The following is a 17,854-nucleotide window of genomic DNA, read 5'->3' as shown; positions in this document are numbered from 1 at the left end:
CAAGGCTTGTACCCGTTCCCACAAACACGTCAACCAGATGAGAAATCTTTGAAATATTTCTCAAGTAATCAGAAATCTAAATCTGAGCCCTCGAGACAAAAGAGAATCAATGCTTAGGATCCACAGAGAGAAATTGAATTGAGGAAGCGTTTTTTTTTGAATGTCAACTTAATTCGATTGGGCCCACACATGGTTTTAAACGAGAACTTTTTTCTAAACTTGTGAAATTTCGTTACTTCCGTTTCCCTTTAGAAAATGTCACTCACGATCCCTGGAGCTCGGGTCTGTAACTTATTTCTCCCACGCTACTCACGAGTTTTGCTGTATAAAAGCCAACGAGATTTTCTCGTTTTCAGCGAAAAGAAGCAGTCAGTCAGCGGAGCACACACCTACCTCACTTCCTTAATTAACTACTTCACTTTTTCTTGTTATGGTTCTCTAATCAAGAAAAAATACTAGAATAATAAGAGACAACTCCTAATTTCCGTCTTTTTTCAGTTATCCTAACATTAAAAACGCTCAGAAAGGTGTCTAAAATGATGCAAACCTGTGAGGATCCATTGGAGCTTAAGAAGATTTTGGCTCCGTACTTTGAAGGTTTCAATCGTACCACTGAGGTTGCTGATGCTGAAGGATCCATGAAATTCATGCATCCACAGGGAGTTATTGTCCAGAGAGACACTACGTCGATTTTTGGAAAGGAAGGTAGGTTTATGGCTTTCTTATCTTTCTCTATCGGAGGCAAAAACGCCCACAATGTTGCCAAATTTCGAATATTCTTATCAATTGGGAATTCATTTCCGTTTTTTCAGCGCTCACCGATCTCTTCAAAAGATGGTATGACTTCACCGGACCGTACTACTTTAACGTGAGTTGAGATGATAGAGGAAATATAAGTTACGACTAACTCACGAGATGGGAGCAGGCGTGAAAAGAGGAATTTGGAAGTTATAAAAAAACCAATAGTGGAGAATTAATTTTAGCGCTACAACGAGAAATACAGTGGAGGAGGTGACTATATTGTCGTCGAAGCCAAAATGGAACTCGAGAAAGTCGGCGGAAACGAGGTTTTCCTTCGTGGAGATGTGATGCACATCTGGAAGAAAGAGCAAGACAAATGGCTCATGTTCTACGAGCAATACCACGTTGAAAACTGAAACTGGAAGCAAAGATGATACGTGATTTCACATGACACTTTTTTCTTATCTCTGTCTCCTCTTTTTGATATCAAGTACTCATGAATTTTGATCAATGAATAAATGTATTTATTGTATTAAACTGTGTTCTGATTGAATTCAAATACCAAACTTCACAATTTTAGTCAATATTTATTATTTAGTTTCCGATTTATTTCAGCATGGCGATCCATAGATATTGTGAGGTATCATCATCTGGAATACCATTTTTCTTTCACTTCAGAATGTTTCAGATGGATGGGCCGTAAAATGATTTATTCCGGGTTGTGAGGGCAACAAAATGGGGAGTAAGAGTAACAAAAATTCATTCAAGGGTCATATTACGGTAGTCGGTTAGGATTACTGTCGGCGGGTTCTTACTTACTTTTGGTTGTGGTGGACGATAGGCATGATACACAAAATCTGGTTCATGTTCTTTGTGGCGGATGTGTTGAATCTAAAAAACAAAAAGGGCATACAAAGAACATATATCCGCAATCATTATTACCTTTCTGAAAATGAAGAGTATTGAGATGCAGCCGAAGAAAAATATCATAAGAGTCAAGGTGATCAACAAGATAGTCTCATTGAATTGGCTCGTATTTGATATTGGTTCCTCGGACAAAGATGACGTATTCATGTGACTGTTTGTGATAAAGTTGACTGGAAGTTTACAACAACCTTTCTCGCAACAACCAGAAGCCAAAGGACATGAGATGGTCACCGTCAAATCGTCTCCGTTGTGATTCGCGTCGTACACACACAGGTGTGCAGAGCCTGAAAACTATATTGTTCAGAAAAAAAATCAACAACATCTGAGAAGCATAATCATGAATAAATAAGTTCGGTACTTATAGCAGCAAAACCCACCATCAACTGTAGAAGACAGCAATCGTTTGATGGTCAAGGAAACGACCATTCAGGTATCTAGAAAGAAGAAGAGCTTAGTAAATGACGAGAAAGTCTTTTGGGGAATCGAAGTGTGAAGACAAAGAAGACAAATGACCTAAAAGATATCCAAATCCTCCCCTTGTTTGCCGAGCGTTTTCACGATTTGTTCGCATTTCGCACATGTGTCATTTGATCGCACGAATGAATTTATGTACATTTGGAAACAAAACAAGAGTCCATTTTTTCCTCATTTTGGTAAGTTTTGAGAAAAAGCTACGAAAAAAAAGGGAGCAAGAGAAAACGAAAGTTGGTTGAAATGAAAACCGAGGGAAATATAAAACGAATGAGCATGAATAGGTGGTCATATAGGGCACGACTGTATTTGTATAGTGCTTTTGAATAAGAAAATGAATAAAAGTGATCCGGTTAGCTGGAAGAATTGACCTGGAAAGTACAACTTCAGCTAGAGACCCACTTCAGTCGAAAGAGAACAAACTATGGAAAAGTTGGAAGAAAACGTTTTACACTAGTCTGACTGTGATCGGAAGGTTTTCTGAAGAAAACAATAAAGGATGATACGAGTCGCTAGTAATTCCGAAAAAGTATAACTTTCTACTAATTTCTGGGGTTATTCAGGTTCTGCAATAATAATAATAATAATAATAATAATAATAATAATAATAAACTCCGCGAGAACTTGGAGACCAAAAATATCCGGCTGAAACTTTTGAGAAAGCTGGAGAAAAACATAAGGAACATATTGCCTAAATTTAAGGTCAGAATACACCCTTCCACAAATTTGGCTTGGATTTCAAATTATTTTCAAAATATTCCAGAAATATTTCCAACAACAACATAACTGCAGCTTTGCTCATGCACAGAAGGAGCTAGAAGGTGTATAATTCGAAAAAAATAGAAAATGCTGGAAAACAAATTGATACTGAATTAACCGCTCAATCCTAATTAATGGACCACGAAGGATGCTAGGAAAAGGTAAAAGAATTGTAAAATGGTGAACTTGATAATTACTATTTTTACAGGTGCGCTTCAGTTCATATTAAAAATTTTGAAAGTTGGAAAAGAATATGCCACTGCCCAAAAGTGGGGTCATTTTGTTCATAATTGTTCGGTTTACGAAGGATTGAGATGATAACATGATAAACGCACAATAGAAGCACCATTGTTTCCCACAACCCACTTTATCAAATACCAAACACGGAGCAGTTTCTCATCTCAATAAATGGATAAAACAATCTCTGCCCTTAGATCTCAATGGCAAAGATGTTCGAGGATAAAATCCGTTCAATCTAATGAACAGAGCAAACATTATATCTCTTTTTGTTTTGTTATTTCCTCCTCTCCCGAACATTTCCGATCCAGCTTGATGGGTCACTTTCTCGTCTCTCTGTATTTTGATCGCACCCGGAATAGATGCATTTTTTTTATTTCTCAGGAGAACTCTTTTTCTGTTGTCTGCTGCTTCTGAAATACTTACACTTTAAGAAATCCTCGAAACAAAACTTTGAATAAAAATTCCAGCTATATGATTTGTCTACGATATTGTCTAGTACCAATTTTCTGCATGTATCAATCTTTCGGATCGTGTCATGAGAACCAAAAGTGTTGATACACAAACATATTTGGTTAATTCCTCTCTTGGCTTAGTACTGGTGACTATCCCCGGTTCACTTTTGATATATGCACAAATACGAGTTTATGGGCATACACATTCGCCGCATTTAGCCTCCACATTGTGCATTTTTATTGATTTCGAAATTGTGGCCTACCATTCAAAATCCAAATTACCAGACCACTAGACAAAGACTCAGGTCGCTTTTGATTAATCTCAACTGTCAATACAATTTGGCTTTGCTTTCTTCAAAAATTGACCACCAACACAACACGAGTTTCACTCCTTTTTGTGTGAAGAAGAGAGAACACGGAACTGCTTTTGAAATGAGCATTTTAGGTGGTACTCTCTGTGAGTTTCTATTGTTAAGTTTATTGGTCAACAACTTGTTCTAACTTATTTTCTCAAGTGGTCAGATGTCTTTCCTTTTCTCTTCCTGCTATTGTGGGGTACGTTCCCTTTTAATTGTCATAAATTCTTTTTTTCGATAATACTCTCTGTATTCGCTGTCATTTCAAGTGAAGCAGTTAGAAAACGTTGACCCGATTTTTTCGATAAGCATTATGCCCAAGATTTCACAAGGAACGGTCAGAAATCGCGATCCAGGTAACTTTTAGGCCAGGCAAAGTTTTATAAATTTAAAGTAGACGTGGATTTGACCTGCCTTCGCTGGGGCGCAATTTCTGACCAGGCCTTTTGGAATTCTGGGAATAAGTTGTAGTGTCCAAAAAGATTCTGAATTTTCAAAAAAAATTATGGACGTTCTCAATATCTTAAGTATGATCAAAGTTGTCTTGTCAGACTGACTAAATTGCTCTAAAATGCCTTGTGATCTTCATGGATGTTAAATCAATGTTCTTCCTCATCCTATTGCCCTTTCTCTTCTTCATTTCAAAACAACACAGACCTATCCAAACAAATTGAGCTCCGACCCGTCGGTTGCTCTTTTTTGCGGCCGTCTGTCCATGATCCCTTGTCGCCCCAAACCAACCCAAAAAAATCGAATGAGGCATGGGCCGGAATTTCGAAAAGAAACGCGATGGAATTGACATATTTCTTTCGATTCTTTTTTACAGGATCTTTTTTGCATTGAACTCATTCATTTTTTTTGGTCTTGTCGTTGGGGTTATTTCAAGTTGGCTCGACCGCCTGTGTTCACAGTTTTCAAGAGCTTTTTTGAGAGTAATCACGATTTTATTGAACCGATTTGAAAAGAAATAGTGGAGGTGAAGGAGTATCTACTCTTATATGAACTGTGTCAATATATAGACTATGAATGAGAGGGTTTCGCACCACCAAAGGTGGTCTAGATATTCCTCTTTTAAAACAGTTGAACCTATAATTCTTGCATTTTTTACTCAGCTGTAGTTTCGTTTTTCAAAATTTTCAGTTTTGTTAACCACTAATTTCTATGAAATATCATTTTTTAAATGCAACAATTCTGTCTTCTCAAAAATTATTTGATGAATCCAGAAAAAATACCTTAATTCGCCATTTTCATTTGTTTTCTACCAGCTCACTTCAGTTTCAAAAGTTTATCAGCATTTGAACTATGTAATACTGTTTGCTTTAAAAAAGCTCACCTCTTTGAATATTTTTTTAGCTTTCCTTTCAATACAATATTTTTTTTAGCTTTCCTTTCAATAGAGTTATTAAAGATTTTATCACCCTTAAGCATGTCTTCAAACTTTATTATCATTGCTTGTTTTCATTTTAATAAAGCTTTCTTTTTCACAATATTCTGATCATACTTTTGCCGGTTTTGAATTGCCATTTCATATATACCTTAAAACCTATAATATAACACTGGCAATTTTAAGCTCAATTATCTCAAACAGGAATCGAGATAGTTAAGCTTGAAATAACGGTATGATTTTTCAAATAAATATTTTATCAGATGTTCTGTAACACCATCAGGTTCTTCTCATTTCCCGTTTCACTCAAAGTTTTTATTTTCAGGTCTCGATAGCTACCAACGAAACAAATTCCTAGTCCTATTATCAACTTCGTCCTGTTTATTTCGATCAGGTAAGTTTCCGTTTTCTTCTATAATTTTCCACATCAATGAAAAACTGCAAACCTCTCGATCGTTAGCTACTTTTTTTTAAAAATCAACACGTTCTTCTTCTCCTACTACTTTTTTCGAATATTCTCTCACTGGTTAAGAAGAACCAGTTTGTTAGTAAGTGTTTGCTCATGGTGCATTTCTCACCGGCAAAGATTTCCTTCCGCGCCGAAAAGTCGTTCAGTCTCAGACTGTCTTACTTACTCCCGGCAGGCTTGCAAACGCTTTACTATGCCCTCTTTTCACTGATTTGTGTTCAAAAGTTCTTGTTCAAAAGTGTCTAACTTTAAAAAAATTAATTAGAAACTTCAGTTATTTCTTCTATCCAATAAAAAAAAAGTTTATAAAGTATTGCTTTGGCCTAATTGAAATTGGGGATTGGTTATAAACACTAGCAAGTTTAGAGATTTCCATACTATGGTTCGAAAAATTTATCAGAATATTCTAAATTTTCGATTTTTAAAAAATCATCTTTACAGTTAGAAAAGGAGAATTACCATCTGGCGCACACTCGAGTTTGTACTATCACAATATTTGGGCAAAGAGTTGTACTGGGCTTAAATTCGGAACACAAAAATTTAATACTTCATCAGTAAACTGGAAAGTTTCAAATTATTTCATCAAATTTTAGCTGAATTGTCACTGGTCAAAGTTGCTTCATCATGAAAATCACACTATGCAAAACATTTTTCGTTTCATCTTTGGATTATCATAACAATACCTAGAAAGTTTGAAAACTTCAGTAACTTTGTATCCAACGTAAAGTTATATTTCTACCAATTTTCGTGTATCCAAGATACTTAGGTCTAAAGATATATCGGTTTTTATCAGTCCGGATAATTGTGCGCCACCCTGTATGTAGTTCGAATTGAGTTACTTTAGTACTTTCTGTCGCGATATTAGTAACTACCAATCAATCTAATTCGGTTCCAAGTGAAACATAAACTTGTGCAGTGCTCTTCGGCAAAAAGAAGAATGAGCTTAGACAGTCTTTTCTGCGCCCCCTCAATTTTTGTTCACTCTCTGGTATTCACCTTTCTCACCTTCTCTTTCTCTATTCCGTTCCATTGTTGAAGATTCGGCCCCACTCAAGAGCAAGCAACTCGTCCAGGCGTTGCGCCCGCGGAAAGATTCCGCAATGTGCATTTTGGAATTCACTTTTTGTTCTTTTTCTTATTTATGCCATTGATTTATCGATTAGTCATTGTTAGGTTCCATTTAGACATAGGATCTAAATCTCAATTAATAATAATTACTATCCTACTAAAATTGTACATAACAATCAGGCTTCTGTCCGTAATGGCTCCACCTTTATTGACACGACGTTTTGACAACTAGTCAAATATCAAAAGGGTAGAGAGATAGATCGAAAAGGCGGTGGTTGATTCATAGATGTGGAAAATACAGATACCTCTCTCAGGTTATACACCCTCTTTTTCAGTACATTTCCCAGCAAGTTTCTTCAAAATTTCATCCCAACTATACGGATCTCGGGGCAACCGGTGGGACGGTTTGCCATCGAGCAATGGAGCACAGACCAATCCCACTCTTTTTGCGTATGATTTCTCTTGTTATTTCTCTTTTTTTAATTCATTTTTGAGCTTCCTCTCAATTTTTTATTTACAGTCAGAACGCAGCACTTGGTCCAGAACTAGTAATGTCATCGTCTTCAAATAGTAATGTTGCGCAACTCCAACAAATGGGGCAAGTGGCTGGAACTGGACCAGATGAGGTCTTTCAGCATGGAACTATTGGGAAATTCATCAGAATGGAGTTGGAAGGTGAGTTGAGGAAAAGAGAGCATAAATGAGATGAGCAAATAACGAATAAGAGAAAAATGCGCATGTTCATGTGCATTTGTGCAAATAACATGGTTGGAGATCTAGGTCTGACGCAGAGAGGAACATGCTTTTCCTTCTTTAAATGATGATGATTAAGTGGAAAAATGTGTCATAATTAGAATTTTTTTATTTTTCTAACGAATTCCAGGTGGCTTCTCCTCATTCGTCCGATGCATCTACGAAGCGAAACGAACCAACAACAATACAGTAACTCTGGTTTGTGAACGAGATCAAGAGTGCTGTGAACATGGATGTTGTCCAAAAGATCAGCATTGGATGGCTGGAGTTTACGTTCTTTTGGCTTTCGTGCTTCTCGTTTTCGTTGTTGGAACTTGCTTGATGATTTGCTGTTATCAGAGATCCAAGAACCGTCAACGAAAGGAAGAGTTGGAAGCTGCTGAATACAGAAACGCGGGATACGCTCCGTCTCAGGTGAGTCATCTCAGGTGGGTCTTCTAACAAAATTTCTTTTATTACAGGTCGGAGGAGGTGCCTACTCATCGTATGGTGGCCCAACCTATTAGTGAAAATTCCTCAAAATCTGATGATCCATTCTCAATATTTATGTCTCTCCTGATATCTGTATATACCTATCTTCCTCGTAAACTATTTTAATCTATGAATCCATTTTCCCTTTCGCTTTTCTACTTTTTTGCTCAACTACCGCCTGATTCAAAAGTTTGAATTCTTTGAATCATCTTTTTTTGTTCCTGCAATTCGAATGAATCGTTTCGCTTTTTATGAGTATGTATATGTCATTGTTGACTGCCATTCACCAGAGGCAGTTAATCCGAAAATTGTGGGGCAAAGTCATGGCCAAGTTGACCTTGTTGGAAACGATATTATACAAAAGGCTTATTCTGCTTTTCTCAAAAAGCTTGATTTCCATGAGTACTCGAGACTGATTCTAGTATTATTTTTATGTCGTTAAACTGTTTTTCTCTGTTTTCTTTTGGAATTTTTCGTACTTGAAAATCATGGCCCGGAAATTTCTAGGATCCAGCCCAGTGAACCCGATTGTTAACATTTAAAAAAATTTCTGAAATTTCTGCAATTTTTTCGGATTTTTTGGAAAATATACTCAATGACAATCCATTTTCGCAAGTTTTTTTATCTAGCAGAAATTTGTTTTTTTTTTTGCTTGACCTCAAAAATTTTTTGAAAAAAAAACCGAAAAAATTACTAGAAACCAGGGCCGCAACAGGCAATTCAAATATGGAATTTTCTATCAGAAAGAAATCGGAACGTTTTTCACTAATTGGTAAATTTGATGTTTCAATTACCAGTTTCCATTTGTAGGTTTTAGTTGCAAATCACTCAAACAAAAAAAAAATCAAATTCCCCATAGAACCTGAAAACTGCAATATAAAACTTTCAATAATAGTGAACACACCACCAACCCTCTCCGTTTGCCGAATTGTTCAGTTTGCGTAATCCGTAATCCTACTCTCGACCATTAATTTTAGTATTTCTAGTCATTTGTTTTCATTTTTTCATTTTTCAGATTGACTATTTGCAATGACAAAATGTTTACATTCGATTCTTAAAATGATGTCAGTTTTTCTACTGTTATCAATCGTCTACAGTGCAGTGATACATCCAAGGATACAAGAAGTGAAAAAATGGAATTTTAATTTGTAAATTTTATTTGAACTTCTTCAGGACGGAACAACTAGTACATCTGTACCATGGAGTTCCCAAAAGGATTCGTCTAGAGAAAGAGTTCGAAGACAGTATCCGTATGGAATGGGTAATTATGGTTACAATGGAATGTATGGTGGTTATGGTGGATATTCTCCGGTGAGATTTGCATGGTTCGAACGTATCCAGTTAATCAGGAATGTTCGAAATGACTTTTTCGGAAATTTTCAGAAATTAGTAAATACTAGGTTTCAAAATTCCCGATCTTCTGAACTTCGGAACATTCCGATTTTTAAAGTATCGGAATCTCGAAATATTCGGAATTTTTTAAATTTCAAATTTTTGGAGTAGAAACTTTACTTTCATATCATAAAAGCGCAAAAAATTAGAGGAAAACATTGACAAACAGGTTTTGAAAACGCAGAAAATATCAAAAGTAATTCTAGACCCGCAAAAAACTTTTCGTGTTCGCCTTTGACATACAGTAGTCCATAAACCTTTATACCAAAAAAAAAACACCGGAATTTGATTCCGAAAAAATCTTCTGAAATTTTGCAGTCGGAATTATCGGCATTCGGAATTCCGTTCCAAACATTAACACAGTTAATCTTAAATTTACTTTTTGATTGTTAATTTTCAGTACAATTACGCTGGCTATACTGGCTACCAATATCCATTTACAAATGGAATTTTCCCGCTACAAGGCGGCTACTATCCGGGAAGTATAGTCGGATCTGGATCCATTTGGGCTGCTGGAGGTGGTCTAGTTGGTAACATGCTTTCTTTTCTTATTGGTTAAATTTGTATAGTCTGGTATATAGTACACACCTTCTATTTTTTACGAATAAAGGCTTTTCCACCTTTCTTTTTTTGCAACCCGTCAATCATTCCTTCTAGACGTTGGGCTCTTTTTACTCTCCCAATTGTTGTCCCTTTCCCATTTTTTCTCCACCATTCCTCGTTCTTTTTTTTCTTGCATCCATTTTCTAATTTTCTAGGTTTCGATCGAAACCTCTCATAAAAAGTATTTTGCAACTATCCATTTTCATATATCCTCGGAAAGTGCCACAGACGAATTTTTAATGAAAAAAGCTGCAGAACGAAACGGAGGGTTTGCTTTCGTTTTTTATTAGTTTCATTATATGATTTACGTCAGAACCTTCAGTTTTTCAAATAATTGTTTATGTAAAACTCATCCATCGTATCTGTTGCTAAATGAATCTGACAACTTCTCGATTTGACATAAAAGAGCACAGAACATTAATCTATGAATGTGTCTTCTGACTGACATACATTCAAATAATGAGGTTACTTTTTCGTCTTCTTAATGTCAAATAGATGGTTGTTTGATATCCTGAAGATCACAAAGTTCAGAAGATTCTGTTGTCAACATGTGTCGTCTATGTGACTTTTTAGAATTAATCTGGTTTCACATGTCAACAAAGAAGATCCCACGGACTGCGATGTCTTCTGGATTTTTTTTCTCACGAGATCCTAGAAACTCGTATATTTTTCAGAATTCCACGATAACTGAGAATTGTATTTTCTCCATAATTACAAGTCCGAGAATGCAATATTTCCACATGCAGGCCCGGCCCGGGTCTTCGAAGGCAAACTTTTGAAAGAGATTTTTTTTGAGAAAAAAATTATTGGTATTATTGGTAGTTGTTTATCAATTACTTTGCTTTCATGGATTGAGATATTTTAAGAAGGGAGCTAGGCTAAATTTTCCAAAACTTTGAAATGACCATTTTACAAAAATGTGTTCAACATCAACAGGAAAAAAGCACCCGCGCCAGGCCAGGGTCAGCCGGCCCGGAATGTTGATGATATGACGAAATTATCTGGCTTCTTTCAAACCGAAGCCTCTTTTTTCACAGAGTTCGAAATTTTTCTAGAATTGATCAAAGTTCTTGGATCCTGTCCAAACTGCTTACTCATTTCCACCCACTTTTCTTTCAATGGCCTGAAGGCGTTTGACCTTCTTGGCGCTCCTTTTTTTCATCTTTCATTCCTTCTTCCAATTCCAATTTCTCATCAAGCTTCCTATCGGAAATTAAACTCTTCCATTCCTCCCCATCTACCGTAATCCATTATTCCATCCTCTTCTTTCCTTTCTTTTTTTGCTCATTCTTCTGACGGCTTTTCCCTTTCTTGTTCTTTAACATTTTCTTGTACCTATTCATCATTTTGTCAAGTAAGTACGCAGAGGATTTGTTCGTTTCACTTTTTATCTAGTCATCTGTTTTTTTTTCCTTTCCTACTTTTCCTATCCTTTTCTTTGCTTCTTCTTCGTTTATTCAAATTCCAAACATCGTGTTTTTTGAATACCTATCTGATTAGGACGAATGCTTTCATCCTGGTTACATTCGACATTGTGGAGACATGTGAATTCAATTTGTCTGAAAAGCTCAAAAGTCTTCTCAAACTCAGTTTCATTCACAGGAAAACAACCGGATTAATTCTTCCTCTGAAAGCAGTTTCGATGTCTTCTGTTTTCGTGTTTTCAGCCGGCCACTCTACTTGAAATTTTGAAGTGTCTTCAAGGTTTTTCACTTTCTAAAAACAGTATATTTTTGAAAGTTCGAGAGTTCTCTGAAAATCTCAAATTTTTTAGTAGAATTTGAGTCGAGTTACTGAAGCCTTGTACATATGATTTGAAATACAGATCCAGACATCCTGCAAGATTCCCGGAAGTTAAGTCAGTTCCTAGAATCGTTTCCGTGCGAAGTTTTCAAGATAAATGTTGAGTAAACACAACCAACGAAGCTAATTTATCTTATATTTTTTATTTTTTGTTTATTCTTTGGTTTTAACTAGACGGAAAAAAATTAGGGTTACACACTCGCTAGTAATTAAAGAAAGAGGATTATTAGTGAAATTACACATGTCTCAAAACAGATGATTCAACTGAAAATGGTGAATAAAAACAGGGAGTCAACCATACCTCCATAAGTTTTATTAAAAATAGATTTTTATTCAGATGAGCTTTGAATGATTCCTAGAACTCATAATGTTTTTCAAAAACAACCTTTGATTTCTGTCCCTCTATCCTATAGGCGTCCCTATTGTTTGGTTATAAAGCCACAGTTCTGCTTCTTTTCATATTCCTCGTTTTCATCCATCACACAACAAAATCTAATTATTCTAAGAACGGAAAATTGAAGAGAAGACGTGAGAAGTCTCTTGAAGAAAAATGAAGAAAAATCCATCGTTTAGAGACCACCATCTCTCCAAAAAAACCTTTTTTGTCATCTGTTAATATGAACATTTTTCCTTTTTTTTCCAGCCTCCATTCCTATTAACATTTTGTCTGGTGGTCTCATTACAATTCAGTCGTTTTTCTATAGAGCTCTCTCCCAAAGAGTCATCGGAATGCAATCCTTTTTTTGACAAAGGGACACGCGAATCGCCTCTTTCCGATGGAGATTTTGAGCTTCATTCATCCTATGCCTCGACTTTCCACTCAGGCATCATTTGCTTTCTGGAGAATCTACTCTTTCCTATTCCAAGTATTTTAAACTATCCTATGGTTTCAAACGACCCCACCATGCATTTTTATATTTTATGACTGGATTTGAGTCTTTTTGAATAACTCTGTATTCTCCCACGAAGAAGGAAGTGTCTTTTCACAAGATTTAGGGGGCGGTGATCATGTCATCAGTTATGCAAATTTTGAAAATATTATCATCCCTCTGATAATGAGCAAAAAATGATATTAAAAACAAAACGGAAGAGACCATATGTGGGGTGAATAGAATTTTTGATTACTATTAGGGGAATATTTTCAGGACGACTCTGCTCCACCGCACTGGTAAAATGGCAGAGTTTTTTGAGTCCTGGAAACCTAGTCCCCCGCGACTTTTGGCGGGCGTGGGCGGCGGTATTTGAATTTTAAAACAATTTTTTGATCTATTTTCTTTAACAAAACTCCATTTTTCATAGTTAACTCCTCTAATACCACAACTAAAGATTCCCAAATGGAGGCTCCGACCTAAATTTTTTAATGCACTAAAATGTTTTGAAAGTTATGTACTTTCCTAATATTATTACGAAAAATGTCGAAAAAAAAACTGAAATCTCCGAAAAACGCCGATTAAAGTGAAAATTACTTTAAATGGTGACGAAAAGGGACGAGGGTTTGGATTCCCGCGCAATGAGAAACCAAGCCGACGGCTGCGGGACGCCTTTTTTGTGTCAATGATTTATGCGTTTTTACGTGCCAGTGATAAAACCGGAACAAATTAAGAAATTTTTCCCAGTGAATAAGGCGCCCCGGGGCCTTGGTTTCTCACTGCGCGGGAACTCAAATTCTCGACCCTATTTACCACTTTTTCTTTTTTCAACGGCATTTTTCGGGGATTTCAGATTTTTGTTGAATTTCGTTCGCAATAATCAAGAAAATACATATTTTTAAAAAATTGTATTGCAATAAAAAAATTCGGTCGGAGCCCACAAAAAAGTTTGGGCATTATCTGAAGAAAAAACAGCCAGACATCACATCGTCTCCTCTAGACAATTTCCTCATCATCAGCTCAGATCAGATCAAATCAGATCAAAAAATAACCAGGTCAGAAAAGAAGACGCACAGGGGTTAACGCCCATCTCAGCTGTCGTGTTCATCTGAAAACATTGGTGTCTACCTCCTCATTGACGACTATAAATATGTACACGCTCCTCCTACTCCATCTCCCTTTTTGCTCTTTTTTTTGCTCCAAGAATCCACAACCTCGTCACCTCATTCCAGCTATCCAATCCCATCCGTTTTTTCATCCACTCGATTTTCTTCCAAGAAATCCATCATAAAAACCCACGTGTATCCGATGGGTATAGATGACTTCCTATATACAAAATGTCACAATCATTCATCCAATGCATGTATCACATTTTTTATGTTTCTAAATCTGGATGAAAAAAAGAGGAGGAAGGTCCCAAAAGTTCAACATCATCTGAATTAAAATCTAACTTAATCTGGTCTGACGTGAGTGTACATGTTGTGGGAGGCAATGTGCCGCTTCACTAATTTCAGTGAATCCTTGTCCCATTTTATTGGTGGAGGGAAATCCCATGTCAAGTCTCGTATTACGCTTTTTGTTTCTAGTTTTTCTTTGAGATTTTCATCCAGATTGTGCTCAAGTTGAATGGCTCATAATCTTGTTCCACCGAAACGATGTTTTTGTTTTTTTCAGTCATCTCGAATTTCATTTTTTTTTTCAAAATACAGTTCGTTGTACTTTTTTTAGAAAACAAGAAGACCCATCAAAATTTCGTTCCGTTTTCCTTTGACTTCTCAATAAATAATTCAATTAACATGGCAACTGACTGGCTCAAATAAAAAATGACAAAGAGAAAAACAATCCACAATGCCGCAATAAAATTAACCGATTTTCTCCGAACATTACGATTTTCCTTTTATTTAGTAAACCAGCAAGCTGGTGCGCCTTCAGCGCGATTCAATCATATTTTTCAAATGTTCGTCGCTTCGTTTCTCACTTTTTCTAAATAAAAGGGTCACGTAAATATACCGTAAAACCTCTAATAGAACGACACCCGGATCGTCCACTTTGAGCCTATATATCTCACTTCTTTTGAAAGGTATCAAAAAGTGGTTAACTAGTAAAATGTTTATCAGGATATCAGCAACATTTTACTAGTCAGCCACTTTTTGATATCTTTCACAGAAAATGAGATATATAGGCTCAAAGTGGACGATCCGGGTGTCGTTCTATTAGAGGTTTTACGGTATATGCATTTTTCTATTTTTTCAAAAGTCCACAGAAGGACACGAGGACGGACAGACGCCTCTAGCGTTTTATTAATAAGGAAGATATAAAAAACTTTGAAGGTGAAAAAAAAATAATTTTCTCGAAATTTTGTTTATAAGCCTCTTGAGGAGTTGAACTTGTCTGACGGCTATTGAAGGTGCGGCCCCGCTACCCACTGATCCACGGGAGCGAAGTTTGAACATCCGCCCGACGGTCGCTTTTGTCCCTTTCCTTTAAAAGTTCAAAAACTTCAAAAACACCGCCTCTCCATTCAACGAAAAAGAGCCCGACCGACAAAAGCAGCCCGTAAATGAAATTGAACACATTTTTGACCGGAAAAGGCCGACACCAAAACGATTTTCTTTCCTGTGCCACTCATAAATTCTGGCGAAATTCCATTTTGTCCTCGTTTCGTTCCAGAAGAAAACCTCTTACTCTCTCTCTCTCTCCAGAGACTAAGGAATTCAGCGGCGGTCTTTGGATTGGTTGCTGTAATTAATTGTGGTTTATTCCCCTCTCGTTTTTTTCTCATTTTTCATTTATCGGACAAGTTGGATGTTTACAACATACTTGTGTTTTGGTAGTTTTCTTCGAATCATTTTTTTGGGTTTTTCATGATTTTTCTCAAAATAGCAAACATGGGAATTCAAAGAAACGTTTCGAAAAACAATGTGTCATGATTCTGATAATTAGTATAATGAATAATAGTTTCATATGTATCTCTGGGCTTTAAAAAAATGCGTCATAATTTTTTGACATCTAGTCATCAGTATATTGAAAACTCTGTTGATTTTCCCACACACCACACCTCCTTATTCATGATCTGAAACCCATGTCACATTGTATTCCTATCCAATTCCGTCTCGAATTTCCAATCCAATCGTACCATTGGACGATTATTTTTTTTTCAGAGTCAGTCAGCTTCAAACACACATGTTCATATTAGTTTACCCATCCTATTCTCCTTTCTCTTCTCAATTTTCGTAGAAGCTCTTTTGCTTCTCTTTTCTCGTTTTTTTCGTGAGGCGTCGACAACAAAAAAAAACATTTTTTTATTTACAGAAGTGTGAAAAAAGCGACAGAGACACTTTCTCACTAAAATTGCAGACTCTGGAACAAAAAACTGGCTGAAATTCGATGTGAACTGCGAGAAGATACGGAGACAAAAGTTTACGAAGACATCGACTTCATTGAAGACAAAAACAAATTATTTTTCCGGTGATTTTTTAAATCTAGCTTCCAAACTAAAAAGCTGATCAAATATACAAGTAGCTTGTATTTTTTTGCAATTCTGACCCCTTTTGATTAGCACTATAATTTATGTCTCTTAAAAGTTCAAAAACTAGCCCTAACAACAAAACACAACCCCTCACAATCCTTCCTAACCCAAATAATAAATCATTTTCAGATGTTATCAGCAGCAATCGTGGAGCACGCAGCTCTTGGCTTCGCCTTCGCCGTCCTTTCCCTTTTTGTTCTTGCCTTTGCGGTCATTGCAGTCGTTCTCCTGACGATTTCTCACTCATGTTGGTATAGATGTGGTTGGTTTCCATATTCAGTTCATTTAGTAGGAATTGTGTAAATTATTGTCAAGTGATCACTAACTAACTCTCGTATTGTTCGTCACACAATCTTGCCAATCATTCACTGCTTAACAAAAAAAAAACACTCAAAACTTAGGCCGATTTTTAGTTTCAGATGCAGAAGGAGATCCATTGATGGAGGACTACAACACTCTATTTTCGGAAGCAAATGTGGAAACGGGCGAACCAATCGAAACAGTTGTTGGATATACACCAAAGCATGCTGATATTGTGTGATCTCTTCATATTGTTTGGGATTCTTTGATTTCTTTTTTTTTGGAAAACTGAATAAACATATTTGAAATGTGTTGCAATTAAAAAAATTTTACGGAAAGGAAGGGAGAAATTAGCCAGTCAAGGATACCGTAAACCTTTAATAGAAGGGCAATTTTTAATTTTGAGTCCATTTATCTCAGTTACTGTCAAAGAAATCAACACATTGTCAACTGGTAAATTGCTTATCATATTATTAAGAACAATGTATCAGTTGACAACTTTTTCATATCCTTGACAGAAACCGGAAGAAATTGGCTCCATTATTACAAATGATTTATTCGCCCAATGGAATGAACAAACCACGGACTTCAAGATCCGAGGCCAGTTGTAACTAATATCTCTAACCTCAATATAACATCCGATAATAAAATATTTCTGTGAATTAGCATACAAAGAGAAAGAAGTCAGTCGGTTCCTTCAGGAAAATTGATATAAGAGAGATCAAATTTTTAAAGATTCACGTTTGAGTGAAAATAATCAGAAAAGGAAAATTCAATAAGAATTCACACATTAAAAACTCCGATAACAAAAAAAGCATTTTTCGATAGGAAAAATCTGGGTTTTCATGGAAAATCCAAATTTTTAAAGTTTATTTTTACAAGATTCAAGTCGCGCACATTAAATAGAATTGAATGATCAATTCAAGTTCTGTAATGTTCGAATCGGTTATTTGAAACTCCAACTTTGCCATCGAGCGCACTGTCCATTGCAATCCGAATCTCATCTCTATTCCCACGGTCTTCGGGAGCTTCCGACCAACACATATTCAGCATAATGTTAAGAACAAATGTCGGCATTAGATCAGGAGCATCCATTCAAATATCCATTCTTCACTTTTCGTCTCACTTCTGCCAATTTCAATCCGGGGTAAGGAATCGCACCGTCCATGAGAATCTGAAAGGGCTCGAGTATCTCCATCAACATGAATGCATTCATCGTGACATGGCAATTCGAAACTTCCTAATGTTTCAAATCTGATGTTCACTC

At 36.3% G+C, this 17,854-nt stretch overlaps 8 protein-coding genes across 8 annotated transcripts in view; 4 read left to right on the top strand and 4 right to left on the bottom strand.

Moving 5' to 3' along the window:
* Positions 1-536: 536 nt before the first annotated feature.
* On the top strand, positions 537-1,157 carry CBG09301 (the record flags this gene model as incomplete). Its single annotated transcript, XM_002636801.1, has 3 exons — positions 537-705; positions 813-868; positions 984-1,157. The coding sequence occupies 3 exons, from the start codon at positions 537-539 to the stop codon at positions 1,155-1,157; spliced, it is 399 nt and encodes a 132-aa protein (XP_002636847.1).
* Positions 1,158-1,500: 343 nt separating this feature from the next.
* CBG09302 lies at positions 1,501-2,094 on the bottom strand (the record flags this gene model as incomplete). Its single annotated transcript, XM_002636802.2, has 3 exons — positions 1,501-1,632; positions 1,684-1,952; positions 2,046-2,094. The coding sequence occupies 3 exons, from the start codon at positions 2,092-2,094 to the stop codon at positions 1,501-1,503; spliced, it is 450 nt and encodes a 149-aa protein (XP_002636848.2).
* A 5,324-nt stretch (positions 2,095-7,418) lies between these two features.
* On the top strand, positions 7,419-8,126 carry CBG09303 (the record flags this gene model as incomplete). Its single annotated transcript, XM_002636803.1, has 3 exons — positions 7,419-7,542; positions 7,751-8,034; positions 8,082-8,126. 3 exons carry the CDS (start codon positions 7,419-7,421, stop codon positions 8,124-8,126), a joined length of 453 nt encoding a protein of 150 aa, XP_002636849.1.
* A 994-nt stretch (positions 8,127-9,120) lies between these two features.
* CBG09304 lies at positions 9,121-10,042 on the top strand (the record flags this gene model as incomplete). Its single annotated transcript, XM_045237750.1, has 3 exons — positions 9,121-9,216; positions 9,265-9,402; positions 9,884-10,042. 3 exons carry the CDS (start codon positions 9,121-9,123, stop codon positions 10,040-10,042), a joined length of 393 nt encoding a protein of 130 aa, XP_045094082.1.
* Positions 10,043-10,154: 112 nt separating this feature from the next.
* CBG27124 lies at positions 10,155-10,226 on the bottom strand (the record flags this gene model as incomplete). Its single annotated transcript, XM_045237749.1, has 1 exon — positions 10,155-10,226. The coding sequence occupies one exon, from the start codon at positions 10,224-10,226 to the stop codon at positions 10,155-10,157; it is 72 nt and encodes a 23-aa protein (XP_045098941.1).
* Positions 10,227-11,336: 1,110 nt separating this feature from the next.
* Positions 11,337-11,429, bottom strand: CBG27123 (the record flags this gene model as incomplete). Its single annotated transcript, XM_045237748.1, has 1 exon — positions 11,337-11,429. The coding sequence occupies one exon, from the start codon at positions 11,427-11,429 to the stop codon at positions 11,337-11,339; it is 93 nt and encodes a 30-aa protein (XP_045098940.1).
* Positions 11,430-15,176: 3,747 nt separating this feature from the next.
* Positions 15,177-15,607, bottom strand: CBG27122 (the record flags this gene model as incomplete). Its single annotated transcript, XM_045237746.1, is given in 4 exon segments — positions 15,177-15,234; positions 15,285-15,369; positions 15,381-15,522; positions 15,575-15,607. 4 exon segments carry the CDS (start codon positions 15,605-15,607, stop codon positions 15,177-15,179), a joined length of 318 nt encoding a protein of 105 aa, XP_045098939.1.
* Positions 15,608-16,416: 809 nt separating this feature from the next.
* CBG09305 overlaps positions 16,417-17,854 on the top strand; it is a gene marked incomplete at both ends in the record, with an annotated part of 2,157 nt that continues 719 nt past the window's right edge. The window contains 2 exons of the mRNA XM_002636805.1: positions 16,417-16,549; positions 16,707-16,822. Of these exons, the coding sequence (XP_002636851.1) occupies positions 16,417-16,549; positions 16,707-16,822 (249 nt within the window). The remainder of the gene's footprint in view (positions 16,550-16,706; positions 16,823-17,854) is intronic.

This window comes from Caenorhabditis briggsae, assembly GCF_000004555.2.
Source record: "Caenorhabditis briggsae complete genome, chrV, whole genome shotgun sequence".
In the NCBI taxonomy this organism is placed as follows: domain Eukaryota; kingdom Metazoa; phylum Nematoda; class Chromadorea; order Rhabditida; family Rhabditidae; genus Caenorhabditis; species Caenorhabditis briggsae.
This window is presented reverse-complemented; position numbering and strand designations above follow the sequence as displayed.